Consider the following 20,859-nt stretch of genomic DNA (forward strand, 5'->3'; position numbering starts at 1 on the left):
GTAATGGTAGTAGTATCTGTCTTAAATATTTATATTATATATATTTAAATTTCTATTTATTTAATATCTTTATTCGTATTTTACAACAATCCTCGAAATTGTCAAATTTGTAAATTAAGAAATATTTAACGATATGCAATCAACCGTAAACATCGTAAAATATTATCTTACTTATCTACAATATTATTCATCGTCTACGCTCTACACAAACGCGTGAAACTATTTTTTCCTCGCAGCATTTTCATTTCAACTCTAGCTGGTCGTCTTTGTATCTTTTCATCAAATATCTCCTCGTATCAATTTTGCTAATGTCCGGCCAACTCGCGTCCACTGCTTTCATCTTTGATTCCGATATAAACTATCTACGGTTTCCATTCTCGACATTAATCATTCTAAAAACGAATATACATATGGAAAAAGATGGATACGCGGATCGAGTCGAAGGGAGCAACAACAAGAGCTTTCTAAAGCTTCAGCCAACCGAGCTTCGAGACGAGCTAAACTCGTGGACGAATAGTGAACGAAGTCCACCGATATTCCTCTCGCTATGGCTCATTTGCATGCAAAATGGAATAAAATTAACGACACGCCGTAATTTCAACGGCGATGCTTGTTAATAATTTCACGACACCCGCGGAATTCCGTGAGCGACTTCAACGTTTCGAACCGAATTTCGAAGGGGATACGCGCTCGGAACCTTTCGATCATGAAAGACTAAAAACCCTCGGCTTTCGTCTGGCGCCCGACAAATTACTCCGTTAATGCAGTGTTTTATAGGCATCGTATGAAAAGCTTTACGTGAAAAATAGGTAATCGATGCCGGCCGGCTTAACGGAGTCCGGTTGAGCTCTGGATTGATTTTTCAATTAAAACAGCGCTGAACCGAAAATGCATCGTGCCTCTTAATGATTCACGTACTCTTTTTTCTGTGTGTGTGTGTGTGTCTTGACTGACTAACGATCGTATATGATCCTATTTTCCTTAAAAGGAAAATAAGAAGATGTAACGACGTAGAAAATTTTCTTGCCTTTGATGGAATAACTTTAAAGTCGCACATGTGGCTCCGAGTGGATTTGAATTATTATTTTCCCATTGTTATTTTTTTCTGTCGAAGGACAGAAGAAAAGAAAAATGTATAAACACAAAAATACTACGTTACGTTTCCCTTTGTTTTTTATACGATAAGATCGCCTACCTGTATAGAAAAAGCTGTATATTTCCGTTTAAGAGAATAGTGGAAAAACTTATAACGAGTTGCAATAATAGTAACAACATTAATCACGTGAATATCGTGTAATTCCGACACGGTACAAACCGCAAAACGCGACGCGTTGAATCGCGCTAATATTATCAGCAACAATTCCTTGCTCGCGCTGCAACACAGCCCGTCATGTCTGAGCAGGAAGCTTTCGTGATTCCGGACAGTTTGGAATTTCTCGAATTGCACATCGTACAGAGCATCGCGTTATGCCAAACGCGAATCGGACAATGGGTCTGCCGCTTGTCTACATCCGTGAACATCGTTTTGATAGCTATATGGGACTTTTAAATACTTCACACGGACCAGTTATTGTCTTTTCGACGAAACATTATCTATTATGTACACCGTGAGCCTTAATTAGTAGTATAACAATCAAGGTATTCGTTCATTCAGTTGTCTACACGTTCTAAAGTATTCATTAATTCAGTTGTGCACATTTAGTTCACAGCCAGAAGTATAAAATTATGGTACGTTAATTACTATCGGACAGGAAATGCGGGAATATTGAAAATGCAAGTTTTCGTTGCTTCTCCCGATTGTAAAGATAATAACGCGTCAAATCGAAATATTGAAGTTCTGGCAAACGATAGATGTTCGCTTCGTATTGTAAACTTCGGAGTAATTCTTGTTGTTAATGAGATATTTAAATTCCACCTCTGCCGGCTTCACCTGTTAAAACATTTGTTTCGCTCGCTGAAACGTTTATTCTTTGACACGGTCTATATCAATGAACGATTTCAACTAAATAACGATCGTTGAGTTTTCACTGTGTCGTATAATGAATTATTCAACCAACATGTGAATTTTAAAGAGTATGTGTTAAAGCGCGTATCCTGAATTCGTAATATATTGCTATAGCTCGTATAAATTCAGTATTTTTCGCGGCGTTACGCATAATAAATAGTATCCCACCTTCGTACCATGTTTTCAGAAATTTCGTTCCACGACGCAGATCGTCTTGACGAAGTTTTGTTTAATTTTACGGAGATTTCTCGAGAATTTGTTTAATGTTTAAGAAATCTTACTTTACGCGTCTAATAATTATAAAAGAAAAAACTGGTAAGTTTCTAAAATACCATAACTCGAATATTCTGACTAATAACTTCGTTTATCTTAGCTGTATAATATTTGCAATGTCATTTACCTACGCTATTCAATTATAGCTACTTATTAATAGTTTAACGTATAGCTAGCGGACGTCGAAATTTCTCGCGATATGTAAATAATAATTATCTGTTTTCAGAATATTATTCGATATAATGTGCAATATTTGCGCTGAATATTCTGTCATCTAAATGTCGCGTGTTCCCATTAATTTCACTAAATACGCAATTTATTGCATAAGTTATACTAATCCATGTTATAGCTGCTTGTCAACTGCATATAACATAATGCTACGTTGAATTATATAATTGCCATTAAAATTATCGAATCGGGAGAACGTTACAGGATTTTTTTCTCGGTAAACAAAAGGAACGAAAAGAAAAGGAAAATGGAAATGGATGGAATTTGTGATACGCTTGTATACTCATTACAAAATTGATAGCCTTAATGTCGTTCCTCGCAAATATCCAGGCACTTGCTTCATTTGTAATTACAGTACACAACGTGTATAGATTAATAACGAATTATAAATTGAGAACAATATTAACCAATATGAAAACAATATTATAAAATCAATAGATCGCACGTTTATATTATTTATTTAGAGATCTGGCAACAGTAAGTATAATAAAATTATATACACGATTCATCCACCTGTCCAACCATTTCAAATATTTCTATTTGAATATCTGCGATAATCTGTCCACGAGATACGGTTAACTCTGTTAAAGTTAAGAAAATAAAGCGGTAGTGTGGAATGACTACAGTTTGGAATGAAAGTTCGATGTTAACCTTAATTTCGAATGCAAGTACAAGCTGCACTCGTTTCAACCACTTGATCCTTAATCCATGTCACGAGTGTGACTTGATATTACTTTATAAAGTCGACAGTCGGCGAAAATGAGCAAGAACACGAAGATTAGTAGAGAAAGCACGCACAGCAGCTAATCCATAGAAGAGAACACACGTTGGCCAGACGCAGCGTAGCAAGCAGCTTTCTTTTCTCTATCATTTCGGCTGGCACTTTTCAAGCGCGTATATAGAGGAAAATTCGCGGATTTCCAGCCTTGCGACCTTAATTTATCGCGGTGTTACAGGGCATCAGAATTTCCGTGACATTTTCAGGAGATCTTAGCGTTTCCACGGTGGCCAGAAAGGGAAAAGGGGGAATTTTACACAGCCGGATGACGGTATTATCTTTCGCCATGGCGTTGCTGTTAATTTAAAATTACCGAGGGCAGCATTGAGACCACGGCACGAAATAACGAGTGGCCGGTAATTTGAGGACCGTTAATAGGAAGCGTCGTTAATTTACTGTTTCATTTATTCTCATCCCGTTGAATTATAATTGTCCGCCGCTTTATTTATTCACCGAAGTTTGTCTCTGCTTGTATAATTGGCTCTTCCGTTCCAGCGATACGTCTATGGAAAATGTATAAGGGAAAACAGGTAGGACAAAGGTTTGTTTTATCGTTGCAAGACTCTAACGATGTACACGGGTCTGTCCCGAAGATAGTCGAACTTTCTAAAAATAACAGAGGTATCGTTTTGAGGGAAATATTTTATTTTGTTCAAAACGTTCTCTTCCTGAGGCGATACAACCATCCGCACTGACAACTAACGCGTCAAATAATTCTTGCCTGTCTTTTTGTGCATTTACTTTGAGGATACTCGTCACGATCTTCTTGATGTCTTAAATGCTGTCATAACGTTTACCCTTCGTTGTTACTTGAAGCCGCGGAGACGGAGAGTAATTGCACGGCGCTAAATCTGGCGAACAGAGTGGCTGGTGCAACACTTTAATTCGTTTGTTTTCGAGAAAAGCAGCTACAGTCGCCCCATGACGAGCCAGTGCATTATCATAAAAGCGGAACCACATTAATAATAATAATGCAACGCACAATGCAACTCATACACGAAATACTGTTTCTTTAAATTGAATTTTACGACCAAGAGTAGATACTGTGGACAAATCGATACAGGTAATGTAACGATATTAAATTTAATAAACGTCTCGGAGACTGTAACGTGAAGTATTCTTCAACTTTGAGAAAAAGTGCTGGGTATTTTATATCTTGCTTACTATTTTCCACATTTCTTACATTTCCCGTTCAGTATAATAATCAAACGTGAAGATTATCGCCATATCGCTATTAATAATAGCCATTATATAGATTACGATTTTCGAGAACATCTCTTTAGCAAACGACACGGCAAACGAAGTCGACAATATCCCGTTATTATCGAAGGAATGGAGAGTATTTTATAACGTGTTTCTCCTTTCTTCATTCGTACTTCGCTCTTTCGCTTAATCACGGTGCATTAAGCACTTCATTAAGTCGAACCAACTGAAGTAGAACACACTCGAAAAAAGCTGTCACGGAGTGAAGAAAGAGAGAAACGGTCGTTTAATTTCCTTTCAGAAAGTCATTCGAAACGAAAGCTTCGTGGTTCATTTCGTTCTTTAATCAGACATCTTTCCCTCGAATTCGCAAGACATTATTATTTCTTCTCTGCGTAATTTCTTTTGTTCGCTGTAAATGACAAAAATTGAGACGTAATACTTGTAACTACAGATAAATAGACTTTAATAAGGAGCCCAGGAATTTTTAATGAGCAGAACTCGTCATGAAGCGTTTGTTCCATAATTTCTCATTTCATTTCTCTTCCTATAGGATTTTAATACGAATTTAGCGTGGAATAAGCCGGTAAAATTGAATAGTCAAAACGGACACCATGGCTTCAAACTGATATTTTTATTCAACAGATAATTTTATAGCGATAACTTCAGGCGTGAAATGACGTAAACCATTATTTATAAATGACGGAAGGAAACATCCATTAACGCAATATTTTATTTCTGATTCTTCCTGGTCCATTTACATCGCTAAATTCCATTAAATTCACGCTGCAATCGTGAACAAGAATTTCAAGAATTTACTTCATATCTTTTTCGTTTTCATTTCCTCCTCGATGTAGAACCTACAGTTTTACGAAATTCAAAAGATAGAAGTATCTCATGCTATTTTAATAAACTACTTTCCCTCCTAGAACTTCTCGTTATGCCTCGAATTTATTATCCCGATACATTTCTTGTACTTTGGACAAACGATAACTTGCTCCATTTACGTTTCCTTGATAATGTTGCGTCCGTGCAATTTTTACACGTCGCTGTTTGCCAACGATAATGGCACAACTTGAAAAATCTAAATTTTAGGGAAGAGGCTTCCCAAATTTTACAAAGAAATCTTCGCGAGTTATTTCGACGACATTGCACGGCTGACCTAGTACGAGACACACTACTTGCGAAAGCGCTACGAACTTCCGCTCGTAGCGTCGCGAAACAACCGAAGATAAGCCGGTGTTGTCATAAAACATTGGTTGACAGTGGAAAAAGTAACAATTCCGCCTTCTCGCGCAAAACTGTTTTAAAGCCCAACGACTGAAATTACTGGAATAGAAAAAATAACGTGGACGTCTAAATTAATAAAAGCAAATTTGAAATTTTTTGACTCGTGTCACTCAATCAATGCCAAGCAGCGACGTGATTTTCATTACTTGGCTCTGCTAAATAAAACAATTCCGTGACGTTTAAAACGTAACTAACGCGTCGTCGAGCGTCTACCATTTCCACGATAACGCGTGAAACGGCGAAAACTGCGAGCGAAGAAAACTTTTGCGCGCGTATCAGATAACGCGGAGGCAAGACAGGCGCCCGAGACACAAAAGAACGAAGGAATTATCACATGGAGAAATGTACTCACTTGGATCCTTGACGGCGGTGATAACGAGACGGAAGCCGTTCGAGATGGTGCCCCACGAGTCGGTGACGTATTTCAGTGTCACGAAGTTCGTGCGCGTATAAATCGCGCCCACGGACTGCTTCGTGTTCTGGCAGGACAGGTCTGCCTGGAAAACAAAAGAAACGCCAGCCGTTGAATGCGACGGTCTTCGCACACTTGCATACACAGAAATACGTTCAAAGAAGAACAACGTTCTCGTTTCACGCTTGTTAGAACGCTATTGGACGTGTCGCGACGACCAACGTGACAAACCGGCTCGAAGCTGTCGCATTTGAGCGATTCGTGTAAACTGTCGACAATCATCAGGTTGCCACGAGTCAAGAGAGCAATTGTTTTCGTTCGTTGAAATACGGATGCGAGTTTTTGAATACAGTGGCTGTAAAAATGACGCACACCTTTATTATCCAATAACCCGTTTCTCTTTTATCAGCCTTTGTATCTCATATTCGTAGAATATCAAAGTAAATGAACGTACGAAATTTCGCGAAGCCAAACTCACTGACCCCGCTTTCTCTAAATTTCTTAATTTCATTTTCTACGTACATACGGTAGACTGCCGTGAATTCGCGTTGTAGGGAATCGTGCTGTATAGGAATTTTTCTACTATAACGCGCATAATTTAAGGTAACACGTTTAAGATGATTGCTCTATGTTTTATCAAGTAGGACAGTGTTTTAAAAATAAACGACATTTATGCGAAGTTGATTAGAAAGAAGATATTATTAATGTATGTAAAAAATCTTTTATTTTGTTGGAATTTAATAAAGATATAATTATACAAATTTACGTATTGTGTTTCTTGAGATTTTTTAAATAGAAAAATACTTTTACAATCTTGATCATTAGTCACTGTCTGAGTCGTCCAAAATCACGCCCCAACGTCATCGTTTTGGCGGAAGTAAAGATTCGTTTTCAACTTTTGGATCAGTTTCCAATGAATCTATCATGTTGCGTGTGTTTAACGCGTTGTACGAGGAATCGCGTTATATGAAAACAGCAGTTGCAATATCTTTGACGCGTTATAGGAACTCGCGTTATACGGAAGTCTTTCTGCGATACACTTGACGTTTGATTTTCGAGAAACAGGCGATTTAACTTCGAGATGAGTTTACTCGCCACAAGGAAACGGCAGAAATAACAGTACGTTCCAAGGTAAATTTAAGCAAAACAGCGTTTGTGTGAAATGAATTTTAAAATCGCTCTGCTGGAAGACGCAGAAAATACGACTTGCAATGTTCTTCTCCCGTAGTGAGTTTCCATGTAAATTTTTCACCCTCGCCAACAAGACACAGAAGATTAAATAAAAAAAGCACGGTCGTAAACAAATTTAACGCAAACATGTTTAAAAATGATTTATATATCCGCGACCTCGCTAAAAACCAGTTTAAACCCGCGCCATTCGACGAATCGGAAAAAAGGATCTCGAGGCGAAATAAAGCCGCAATTAATCCGACGAACAATCTCGTGAGCGTTCAACGCACTCGATCCGATACGAGAAAGCAAACCCCATGGGATGGCGAGACCGCGCAACGCACCGCTTGCACGAACCAATTCCCGAGTTAATTAATTAACTCGGACGAAGAATTATCCTGGCACGATGATCTCGTTTGTTTGCCTCAAGACATAATCCGTCCAACACTTGTTGCGTCTTACGACTTAACGAGGAAACGCGGAAACAGCCGGCGCGGAACCCAGGATAGCAGAAAAAAAGACCTTGCACAGCGGAATATTCGGTATCCGAATCGATGGAGAGAGACACGACAGTTCGAGAGTGAGAATTTTCGGATGGTAGAACGCGATAGTAGATGGCGACGTTTTATGCGAATTTATATTTTTGGGAGCACAATTAACAACGTAGAGGCTCGGTGAAAAATTGTTTTACCCTCTGGGTATTGCAAAAAGTACTATACTTTGAATATCATAATATATTTCTTCGCGTTATGTGCATCCTGTGCAATTTCGCACTTTCAAACTTCGTATAAATGCATAGAATTCCACGATTTACTGCAACTCATTATTATTTATATAAAAAAAAATAAAAGAACATGAGAACGTCGATTTTATTTCGTCGCAGATACGACGAGCACGTGTTTTTAATAATCGCACAGGAAAAGATCGCAATATTAAATAAAATCTTTCTACGCGTAGAGTCCTTTTTTATTTATTTTACAATCCTTTGCTCCAAAGAGTTGTCCCTTGGAGACTACTTTAAAGGAAATAAAAGAAGTTTTTATTTCCTTATTTTTATTGCACGACGATATATTTTATCTTTTACTAATCTCGCTAGTTTCATGCCTCACCGTCCGTGCAATGGAAAATTCTTAATGCAAATTCTAAAATTAATTTTGGGATTAATATCTATTTAATATTCCACAAGTTATAATAATACCTGTTTGGCGTTCAATGAGGCCACCGTTCTAACAATAAAATTAGAGATCACCGTGCTAACAATTCGCCTCTGATACGTTATTTCCATGGCTTCGTTATCGTGAAATATCGTTTTGTCCATCGTACGATAACTGTCTTCTTTCTGGTCCAATTAGCGCGACGAACGAGTGCTCGAACGTGCGTCAGATAATCCATATTTAATTATCTCTGGTGCTAGCTCGTTTCGAGACGCGGGAATAAACACTTCCTCGCGTCCACCAAACCAAAATAATTAAAATTCACGCGCATACGCGCATATATGTATGCGTTGAAATTCTCACGATGTTCCTGCACTGTTGTTCCATCGGCTTAAACGAAACGAATTTTCACGGCTAAAGTGACTTTAATTGGAAATATTATTACGCGATCGAATTATGAAGATCGCGCGTGCACCACGTTCCGCTCATTCAAATTTCGCAGAGTGAATTTTGCTTTCGTTTTATTCGGCTTATCAAGAGTAGAACTAAGTTGAAATACGCGGTAATTTCGAAATATATATTTGATCGTGCTGGAGTATTCCTACTGGATAGTAATCTAAAATTAATAATCGCAAACGATGATAGCATTGTTGACAAGACGCTGATATCTTGACTGGAAAATATTACAGTTTCCTGTATAGCAAATTTTCTAGATTCTCATATTCTGTTCCTTTGGCTACGACAAATTTCTTTTCGAAAAACCTGTTACTTTCCAAGTTTTGGTGCCTTTGTTCCTTTTTCGTTTCCAGTAAACGTTCGATGCAAACGTAGCCTCTACTCGATGCAGCATATATTACCATCATATCATCGTGTTTATTGTCGAATGAAAGATCCGTTTAGGAAGAGTCAAGTTTCAAATTTAAAATTAATTACCGCACTTCTTATTCGATAAAAACACCGCAGCTAAATTAGCCGACAAATCTCCGCTAATTCTGACGAATGGATTCATCAGCAAAAATCGGACCACGTAGCACGTTCAACGCAGCGTCCTGTACATCGCGTAGGCGCGTCAAGAGCGAAAAATCACGTGTTATAGAGTCGCGTCAATGGTGCCAAATTTCCGGACACGAGGAAAAATTAACCGTACTTCGTACAGTGGAAAATTGCGACTCTGCTCTCTCGCAGTCGATCGTCAATAATGATCCTTTTATTATTGGCAATGGCGTCATGCATGTATTCTATACTTCGGCTGTTGCTGGCTACCATCGTTCGCTGTTAACGTGGAAAGCAATAAAAATATTGCCGCGAGTATTCCAGCGCGAAATTGCCGCGAAAAACGGGCTTGTTGTACCACGCGTTGCATCGAAACTTTTACGAGTTGCACTGTAACCTAGACAGCCGGGATTTTCTATAGGATTGCTGCTATGGATGGCTCGTACGTTCGGAATATTCTTTTTTTCGTTTCGTTTTTCCTTTTTCTCTTTTCTTTTTTGCTCCCCTTTTTTAACCTTTCAGACACGACGTTAAAATATAGTTGTTGAGATAAATGAAAGATCTGCGTAAATACTACGAATTTTCTATTAAAGTTTCTAATCTGAGAGAGTCTCTTGATTCGATAGTTCTGTTTGCTTCCTAACGAATGGAAATTTTAAATATATACGAAGCTACTAGGTATGAGCAACAAATCACGTCTAAAAAATTGCATCATTTTTCCAAGTTGATACAATTATTTATTCTTATATTACATACTACTATTTAGACATGGAAAGATTATAATAACTATTGACAATAATGACCTATATATGTTTATACCAAAGCCCTTGTTTTATTAAAAAATCTGTATGCGTTTGTCAGCGTTGAAATCATTATTTTCGTAAATTTAATATGTCAACTTTTTGGCAATAAACGAATTTTAGCAAAAGGAATATATCGACAAACAAATCACCGAGAGCTTATCCCACATATCTTTGCATGGTAAAATATTCATTTAAAACGACAGCTCTCCGCATACTCAATTAGTAATAGCAAATCATAATATGCATCGTATATTTTATTTAGGTTTTTTCAATTCTGCGACACTCATAAACGTGAATATGCAAATATAAATTCCCCAACAAAAGTAGAAATTTGCGGAGATGAAGTTGAAAGGCGATGTCGGAGTGTCGCGATTCGAAAAAGATTAGCAGAAACTACTTTATATTGCCTTCACTGTAGGAATAATCGTAAAACGAAAATCACGGATATACAGAAACAAGCGTAAGCTTATCGGTTCGCTATCTTGCAACACATTCTTCCACCACATCCGCACGCTTTATAAGAGCACAGAGTTATTGTCGTTGGCCAGCAAGCTCGTATTTTCCTCCGGTTAGTACAGCCATTCGTAGGTATAAACCATCCTTAAAGACATTATGCAGCTATTTCCGCGTCGGTATTTAATATTGAATCTATGAGCGATTACTTTGCGCGCGAGTTTCTCGGCGAAGCGTGGCAGCGAGGCATAAATTTAATCTTAAAACGAAAGTTACGGTATCATTCATGAATAATTCCAGCGGCTACGATGAATGTTCGCGAAGCGGCAAGCCGAGAATCGTGCAAACCGGCTAAATGTTCCACGCGGCGTCGTAAAACTTTTAGCAAATCGTCCACGACTGATTTTTTCGTTTTTCTTTCTTCCACCCTTTCTCCCATTCAGCTGTCCTTTTTTTTCTTTTTTTATTGCGCTGTAAACAGCAGAAAGCGTTTACAACGTACACTACCGGTAACTTTGGAGCTGACCGCGCGAAACATAAATCGGAAGTGGTAATTGGAGGAAAGGAAAAATGTTTGTGTAACGAATGTTTGTCTCTTTATTTACGATACCGTTGTTTGCTCGAGTGGCTTTCCCGCGTGAAATTTTTACGGCCACTCGTTCGCAGAGTGAAATTTTCCTTTTTTATTCGAGGCAGTAAGAATTTGGAAACTTCAGACGTGGAACACGATTAATCACGTCTACCATTTTTTTCAACCGAGTCAATTAAAATGTTGTCAAAATGTTGGAGTTAAACGTTCATTGAAGAATACGATACGTATACTTGTATTATCTCATAGGATGTTAATATTATGAAAATAAATTATCTACAAATTTTTATCAAGCCCTTTAAGAAATTGCTATAAAAAAAAAGTTGAATATTTGGGTTAGAACGTTGAAAATGTTGGAAAAGAATGTTTGAACGGAGCATACTTTGGATGATAATGTGAACGATACATATACGAAATAAAGAAACTAAGTTTCCCCTAGCAAAGTAGAGAAATCAATTGCAAACCTTCTTTTACTCGGACGACAAAATGTAATTCAAAGGAATAGAAAGTAGCCCTTTACCGCTTCATTTGATGCTATAATTTCTTGCTATAGAAACGTTACTTAAAAACAAGAACACTACGTTTCTGTAAGAGACAAGTGTTTTAAAATTAGCCTTCTCTTTGTAAATGCTTCTTGTACGTCGAAATAATTTACATTTAGATTAAGAATCAAAGAAGAATTTAAATTAGATAGAATTCCACTTCTTCAAAGCGAAGATACGAGCCTGATAAAAAGAAAATACCTTCAACTCCTTTCCTTTTTACGGCTATTTCACTTTAGAATGTGTTTCGTATGCTGAACACTTTCCACTAAAATTAACATACTCCTCCGCTTAAAATAGTCCCATGCAATACGCGTGTACTCACATTCCTGTAATCTACTTCATTTTCAAGATATTAAATTCTACTTCTTTTTCTCGAGCTATTAAAACAAACGCAATACAGAATATCTAATAAAAAAGAAAAGAAAACTGTGTAGAAGTTTTAATTTCACTTTATCGCAAATAACTCGAGTTTCACCGAGAGATTCAAGCTTTTTCAAGATTTTAGTTTAAGATTGCTGCGTAAACCATAAAAAAAAAAAAAAATGCAAATATGTCAACGTTTAACGAGGCATATACAATATATGTACGAGATAAGCGAATAACGAAGGGATGTGATAAACAGTATCTCTCTAAGCCTGGCAATGTTGTAACAAAATTTCTCCGATTAGGATCAATTCGCTAACGTGAAACGAAAAGATAGCTGGCGAGGGAGTTCCTGATATTATTAGATTTATTCGTTCTTTCGCGAGGTAGCTTCGTCACCATCTCCCGCAGCAGTTACTAATTACTAAAGTAATTAACGCTCACTATCTCTGATTCAGAGTGGCTGAGACCTACAATATTACCAGAACTATCGTGAGCTTCCAGCGAAACGGATTTTGCTAGAGATTTTGCGCTGATCTTATAAAATTGTCTCGCAGGAGAACTGACTCAGGCAAATATCAAGCCGTACTATAAATAATACGATGATACGTGGATATATGAAATGGAAATAAGCAATCATCTGTCGTTAATTTAGCGACGTACGTATTGTTTTTCCAATTCTCTACGATCTTACTGCTTTTCTTTTACGAAACTGCTATCATGTTGACAGACTTGTATCACTTTAATCTACTAAGGATCAATCTTTATTTCTTTCTCATTGTATTTTATTTATTTCGTGTGATATAACTATCGTCGAGCCATGAAATCGATACAAAATGAAATCGCAACAGCCACGTGACACAGTCGTTGCCTTCTTTTCCGTTGCAATAAATTTTGTCGCGCTCTGTTCCTTCGTCTCGGAAACAACCGTTTGAAGCGACAGTCTGAGAGATACGGTCGCGTCTTTGGTCGACAGCGGCCGAATTTTCACTCGATACTCGTATCATCGCCATGAAAGTGTCCGTATTTTCTTCGCTGCAAAGCACGGTAGAAGCTCGAGTCGAGTTTCAGGTTTATATATTCTCGCCTCAAGTGCGCCAACTTAGGCGCCGAATCGAGAATCGTCGATGCCAGATAGGACGCGGCTTTTTCACGCGAAACACCGGAAACTGATAGCCCAACGCCGATACCGCTTCACAAGTCGCTAACTGCGAAATTCAGCCACTAAATCTTGACCGACGATTAGTAAAAAAGTGGTTGGAAGAGTAATTCTCTGTTATCGCTTGCGATTAGTCACGAACAATTGCTCGCAGAATTCTCGTTTCCCTCGCGATCACGTATATTTAAAACGAGACTCACCCACGAACGTATTTCGTTACGTAATCAGAATTGATTCTCACCAATTTCACTCACTTGATTCATTAAATAAGTAGAAAAAAGAAAAAGAAGGTTTCTCCCAATCCTACGTGGACGAAATAGCGAGCAACAGCTAACATAACAGAAAATATTTTAAGTGATATACGATTTCGACGTTTCTCCCCTTCTCCCCATATAATGCTCTAAAAAAAAAAAAAAAGATATGTAGGTAACGTTTTACTTCAGATAATATACGTAAGTGCCATTTGTACATTTGTACATGTGCAATTTATACTTCGTATATCTCACGATTGAAAAATAATCAATACGTTTCGCTCACGCTTATCAATATCCATCGCGACGAAAATTAAGCAAGTAAGAGGAACATCTACTGGCGAATTAGTATGTTAACGCTTTCTTCTGGCTATTTCGATAATGCTTATCGACGCGGTACTATAAATTGTTCTCACTGAATGCTGCCAAAATCGATAAGCTTAATTTGATCGTCGTAACCACGTTATTATCGTTATAAAGGAAGAGGAGGAGAATGAAGGTTCATATCGTGCATCTCGTTCATTAAATCTCACGAAACGACGCGAAAACAACGTGTAATGACGCCTCCGTTACGTTACAACCCGTTACAAATTGCTTGGTTCGTACGGTTGACTGTAACAAATGCGGTCGCGACAAAACTTAAAATTATTGCCGGCCGTTTTCCACGGGAAATATGCAGCCAGCGACTGCACGTATCTCGAATTTATCGCTTTCAATCCTGAAGGTTTTATTCTGTTTCGAACATTGCGGAATCCTGTTGTTGGTGGTCGACCGCGCGCGTGCCGATCCTCTCGGAAGCGATTTAACACCGATTCCCCGGCAAACGTTCCACGAATGAACAGAAAATATGTTTCAATTTTTCGCAAAGTCTGGCGAAAAGTCGATTTTAATTGCCATAAGGTTTTACGTGCGATTAGTTTCAGAATTTTCATGTTGCGTACGTACGCTGAAAAGGGAAAGAAGTTTGATTCGTTAGTGGCGTGCGATGAAAATGAACATGGAAGGGATCTGTAAATCTTTCATTTTCGTGCAAAGGCCTATAGTTGTTGCTAACTTGAAGTTAGCCTCCTGTGTATGTGTATCTATGCAATTAACTGGAAATGATATACAACCCTTAGCATACCGACAATCAACTTTACAAAGTAAGTTCTTTAAAAAATGTTTCTTAGAATCCTTCGTGTTTTTCATCGCGAAATTCTTGTGAAAAGTGTTTATTCGTCCTGTAAATTTTACCGTATTACCTCCTTTTGTGACTTCAACAAACGATAGAAATAGGTAATAAATAAGAATCAAAGTGAAGCCAATTTCTCTATTACAAATCGACCAAAATATCTGGATACTTAAGAACAGCACTATTTAATAATCGTCAATAATCGTCATCGCGAAATTCTTGTGAAAAGTGTTTATTCGTCCTGTAAATTTTACGTATTACCTTCTTTTGTGACTTCAACAAACGATAGAAATAGGTAATAAATAAGAATCAAAGTGAAGCCAATTTCTCTATTACAAATCGACCAAAATATCTGGGTACTTAAGAGCAGCACTATTTCTAATTATGTTTAATCAACATAAATCACATCCTTCTTATTGAATATCTACATTTTCGCACCTAAACTTGACGAAGATTGAATTTTTCACGGCTGTGCACGAAATTTCATTCGGAATTTTCAGTTCGTAAAACTATGCGTAATACGTTTCATAAGTTTGTCATTCATAAAATTATAACGATTTCGTATATGCGCTCGTATTTTAAACAAATTTGTACGCCTTCGTCTCGACGTAGGAACGAGAGAACCGAGAAAAAGGAAAAAGTGAATTAAACGAGCTTGCATACTAAGAATATCAAGCAATCTCAAACTGTGACTACGTTCAAGGAGCATGAGCAAACTTCATATGGCTTGTAACTTAAGTTACAAAGTAATGGCATCATGGTTCTGATCTGTTTAAGTAACTTTTGCGCCTCTACGAGCCTCGCTTGTTTGCAGATCACTACACGCCAACTCGTTTAACTTTTTTTCCTCTCCTACCTTCGAGATAAAACGTAGAACTTAATTAACTTGAAAGCATCAAAACTTCGTTGTGGCAACGACAAGATTTGTCACTTCAATTTCGTAATCTAAATAAAGATATCGAAGAAGTCTAAAACGTTTCGTCCTGTGATTATTTTAAATGATCAGATGATAATTGTCTTCCGTTTAAACTAAGATTAATCGTTTCTCCGTAAGCAGGCGAACAAAACAAAATATTCTTTCAACGAAATAAATTATTTATTTATCGATACAACGGACGGATATCTTTTTCATTATTTTTATGGGGAATCTAAAAATGCAAAAACGTATAATACGTATAGAATAATCAGAAAATACTCGAGATATTCAAAGTGCGATATCCCATCGACGTTTAACGGACAACGAACTATTCTTTCAATTAGCTCTTATAAAAATACGAATTTTCATTAACATCCACAGACATTCAGCAATTTTTTCAATTACTCGTATCACGTCGTACGGACATTCGTCCGTTGTTTTCCATATCGCTTCGTAAAATTTCTATTCGCCAGAAAATTCCTTTCCCGCCCTCGATCATCTTTCTCGTAGAAGTTTCTGAGACAACTGTCACGTTTGCATGCAATATTTAACGCGGTAGGATTTCAAGGATCTAACGATTCTCTATGTAAGGATAATCGACGGAAGTTACACGGATTCGTTGTGCAAGCAGTTTCAATCAGGTGCGGAACAACCGTGACGATTAAACGCGGCTTGCAGCTGTTGCTGGTGCGAGTGGAGGGGGGTACTCGACTCAATTTGCAATTACGTTATTGCAAAGGGATCGTCGTACGTCGCGAATTCCCGCCAAAGCCACGCTGCATCCGATCTAAACGGTCTATTTGCAGGGCGCAAACTGTACATTCCGGCGTATTAAGGCTACATGCATTGATGGCCGGCGGTTTAATAATGTGGCCGCAATTGGACCGCGTGTCACTGCGCCGCCACCTGCCAACTTCGATGACAAGCGTCATCGATCATGCGACACGAAGCGGTAAGCACCGCGCGTTCGCGCTCTTACGAACACATTCCTCTCGAAAAATCAGGGAAACTTTGGAAATCGACGGCTGACGAGTGCCCTTCATCGCCAATCTTCATGCTCACAAGCTCGAATTGCCGATGCAAGGATTTACTATCGCTCGCTCGAGAGCTGATTTTTTAGAATAATAATTTGTGGATCGTTGGGAAGTGAAAGTTGGGAGCAACGGTGAGTTTATTGGGGATTTAATAATCCTTTGCAGTCCTATGTCGAGTGTGACTCGACATCAGTTTTTATTTCAGAAGATCCTTTGTTGAGTCCTACTCGACATTCTTCCAGTTCCACCTTTTCTTGCGAAACGTGCGAAAGAAAACCAGGATTGCATCCTGGAAATTGTTTCAAGATATATCATACACAATTGTTTTATTTTTTAGTTAAAGTAAATTTCAAATAAAACGCTTAAAAGCGTTGGTAACGAAATTGAAATAAAAATCGGAGTGCAAAGTGTTAAGGTGATTATTAGCGGATAATTCGCAATTTGAATGTCTAAGAAAAGGAAGTTTCGTACAATTTGAAAAGCAATCAGTAGAAAATTTGAAGGTAATGAACTTTTGAAACGATGAAATATACCTATCGTTGGTTAGAATTATTGACACGAGTGTCGGTTTTGAAATTCACGGATGACGGAAAGTATAAAAAGAAGATTGGAAAATGGTAATTTGTATCACCATGGGAAATAAAATATTGCCACGACGATGAATTGTTTTAACGACAAATTTTCGTACGACCGTTAAATCGCGATTCACAAGAAGTTGAACTTTCGCGCAATTGTATTCCCTACGAGCGTAGAATTTCCGTGGAATTGTAGATTTCTGGATTGATAAATTGGAATATCTACTGAAGCAAAATTTCGGAAGGACGTATTCAATTTTGAAACTGACACCCTATACATGGCGTGGCTACAGAATTTTGGTGAGTATGATGAATTTCCAGAGTAACGAAAGGTACATATATCTCTGTGAAAGTTCCAGTTTTCATGGAATAACAAATTTATGAAAGATGAAAAAATTGTAGGAGAATGACAAATTTTCACCCTAATCAAATTCTTGCGAATACCAAAACAAAGTAAACACGTTTTTACATCGACAAGTTATACGCGTTTAGTAAAATACAATTTTGTGCGAATAACAAATTTACCTGTCGAGGTTATTAGATGTATGAACAGAGGAACGCGTGGATAAATTGTAAAGTAGAAAATATATTTTAATACAGAAGTGTAAGTACAAGTAGGAATATAATTTGAGCTGGTCCAGATCCGCACGCTAGCAGTGTTACCCTATAACTGATAACCCCGAAGCCATCATCGCCTGCCTACTGTCTATGGTCTGCCTTCGTCCCAGTCTATTGTCTATACGCTGTCGATGGCTTCAGAGCTTGAGGAAACTAAAGAAACAGATGTAGAGTTTTCTTGGAAGTGGTGACCACTTCAACATTACCAAATAATAATTACCGTGGATTTTCGTTGCAGCAATTGCATTCTACGATATATGAAATAAATACTTGAGAAATATAAAGGATGCATGAGAATATTTACTATTAGTGATAATAATATTTATCAAAATAATACGAACAATAGAATCGTATAATAAGAAATACAGGATTAATTTCCCATCAAGATTTATATTTGTTTTAACAACGTCCGGCTAATTGTGTTTATTTTCTTTTTGAAATATATCATTCCAGCACAATATTCTCCGTCATACAATGTTTTGTGTACCGTTTCGATCGATATTTCTTTATAAAATATCATTATCTCCTACGCGTACTGTGATTGCGATCCTCCTACGCACGCGTTTCGCATTCAATCATGTTTTTATACACTGTAATCAATTTCTATTTCTTCATACGCGCAATATACGTTATATATCGTTATGCGTTTTTATTACGAGAGGTAAACGTTTTTATTACGAGTTGGTAAACTTTGCCAACGATAAATGAAAATCGAGTACTCGATATGGTGAACGACATAGAAGAGAATTACACGATTAAAGCAAACATAAGACTATTAAAATCTGTTCGATTTCCAATATCCCTATATCGTTTAAAATGTTACATGAAATTTTATACCACGAATGAAGTAACATTGAAAACTCAAGATAGCAGATGAGATAGCAAATGAGAGAGAAGAAAGCGACGAGAACTGCCTTATTTCTAATATTTTCATATCCTTTTGTTTGAAACTCATTGAGAACTCAATATAGCGAGCGAAGTAACAGGAGAATTACTAGATTAAAATAAACATGAGACGGTAAAAATCTACTCGATTTCCAATATCCAGTAAGCCGATTAAACTGTTCGTTCTAGATTCCTCGATCGATTGCACGTTCAAACATAGACGGCGCCCGCATGCCGAAATTTTTTCAATATTCCCACCATCTGTAGTTCTAACGCGGTTCGTCACTTAACGACGAACTTCGACGATATATTCATGGCGATGAAACAATTTATGCTGTGCACGAAACACAGCGGAATATAGGCCATTTCCTAGACGTGCCTTAGATAAGAGTTTTACCGGAGAAAAGTTGAAGTCACGCCAACTCGACGGACTCGCTTAAAATTGGACATCTACCACGATGTTTGCCGCTTTATAGCCACGTTGAAACAGTTTGAGATCGGCCTGTTATCTTCTGACGCTTCCACCGCTATTAACGCTAAGCTATTCGGCTAACGAATTAAACTAACGAACATTAAATCCGTGCCAACCGCTCTAACTGTGTACATGAAACATTCAGTGAGATTGTTCTGTGTTGAAAATGAAGCTGTTATGTTTGAGGCAGCTTGAACGAGTTCCTACCACTTTTAATAGGTTAGCGCTAGACCCGTTCATTGGGTGTGGTCATTTCGACTGTTCCTGTTTTCTCTTTGTCGCTGTTTTGGTATCATTAACGTTAGAACTTTGATGCTCGATGAATTTTCACGTTTTTGTTGCAATATTACGCATACACGATTTCATAGTTTCACTTACGCTGCCGCTTAACAGTATCTGGACATTTGATTATTTTTTAGAGTATTTGATAGTATTCTTGCATCTGTCATCCGAATATTTTAATATCGAAGTTACACAAGCTTTTACAAACGACTAAAGAACAATTTCATAGTAAAATGTATAATATGCCTGAAATGGCAATGTCCTTTATTTGACGAACAAAGAGCCGAACTAAACGTTGGACTGCGATTACGCAGGTTTTTTCCTTTCATTCTCGTGTTATGTGCTACTCTACAAGCTCACACAAGCTGTATGCAATCCAGTGTTTTCGTATCTAAAAGAATGCAGCCTAATGGTTTAAGGAAATTATAAATAATTGTATCACCAAGTATGTAACAAATTTTGTAACATAATATCCTTTGGGCGTTAAAGTTGCGTACGATAAGAATGAAAATATAAAATGCACAATATTTTAACACGATAAAGGTACAAAAGTCGAGTTAACTATAAATCTCGGAAAATTACGAGAGAAAATGTAGACTGCAGAACCTAAAATTTAAAACCTTTGATATCGAAAAAGATTGCAGTCACAGACTATGTATGAACTTTGCTAATAATTATATAATTCATTAGAGGAATATTGTAATAATGTAGCATCGATTCTTCCGCGACAAAGTCTTTCAACACGAAAGATAACAGCTTTCGTCGTAATTAAAAATAAACAGGCTGGAGGTTGTCCGTGTTTTTCGTACAGATTAGATGCCGCATACGCAAGAAAGTCGGATGTCGCGAACCCTTTTAACCGCTTTCAAGCATCCTTTGACTATCTTTCCGTGGTTTAATCTGCCGTACGAAGATCTTTCGAGTATTTCGCGAGCAAATTAAATTTTCCGTATTCGCCAGCGCTTCTCTATAGCGCGTCTCTGTACGAGTGCTTTCGTCCTAAGATTAATTTTTCAAATTGAAAGCTCCCACAGCACGAAATTGCATAACGTGGCTCGCGGAATATTTTCCAGATTAATGCCACTGCTCTCGAACACTGCTTCCAATGCAAAATTTTAATTACAATTTTCCATTTGTCAAAGCGGCAAAATTTCGCATCTCTGTTGTTACATGTCGCTGTAATAAAATCATTTTGAAAAACGGATGGTCTTATCATAAGACTGGACTTTCACAATCA

At 37.6% G+C, this 20,859-nt stretch overlaps 1 protein-coding gene across 4 annotated transcripts in view; it reads right to left on the minus strand.

Annotated features, from left to right (window-relative positions):
- LOC100646769 overlaps positions 1-20,859 on the minus strand; it is a 292,006-nt gene that overhangs the window by 99,870 nt on the left and 171,277 nt on the right. For all 4 annotated transcript variants that reach the window (XR_002307927.2, XM_020863890.2, XM_020863898.2 and 1 more), the window contains exon 3: positions 6,130-6,274. Coding sequence is in view for 3 of the 4 variants with exons in the window: in XM_020863890.2 (XP_020719549.1) it covers positions 6,130-6,274 (145 nt within the window). In the remaining variant the exon portion in view is untranslated. The remainder of the gene's footprint in view (positions 1-6,129; positions 6,275-20,859) is intronic.

The sequence above is a fragment of the Bombus terrestris genome, chromosome 1 (genome assembly GCF_910591885.1).
Source record: "Bombus terrestris chromosome 1, iyBomTerr1.2, whole genome shotgun sequence".
NCBI lineage: Eukaryota > Metazoa > Arthropoda > Insecta > Hymenoptera > Apidae > Bombus > Bombus terrestris.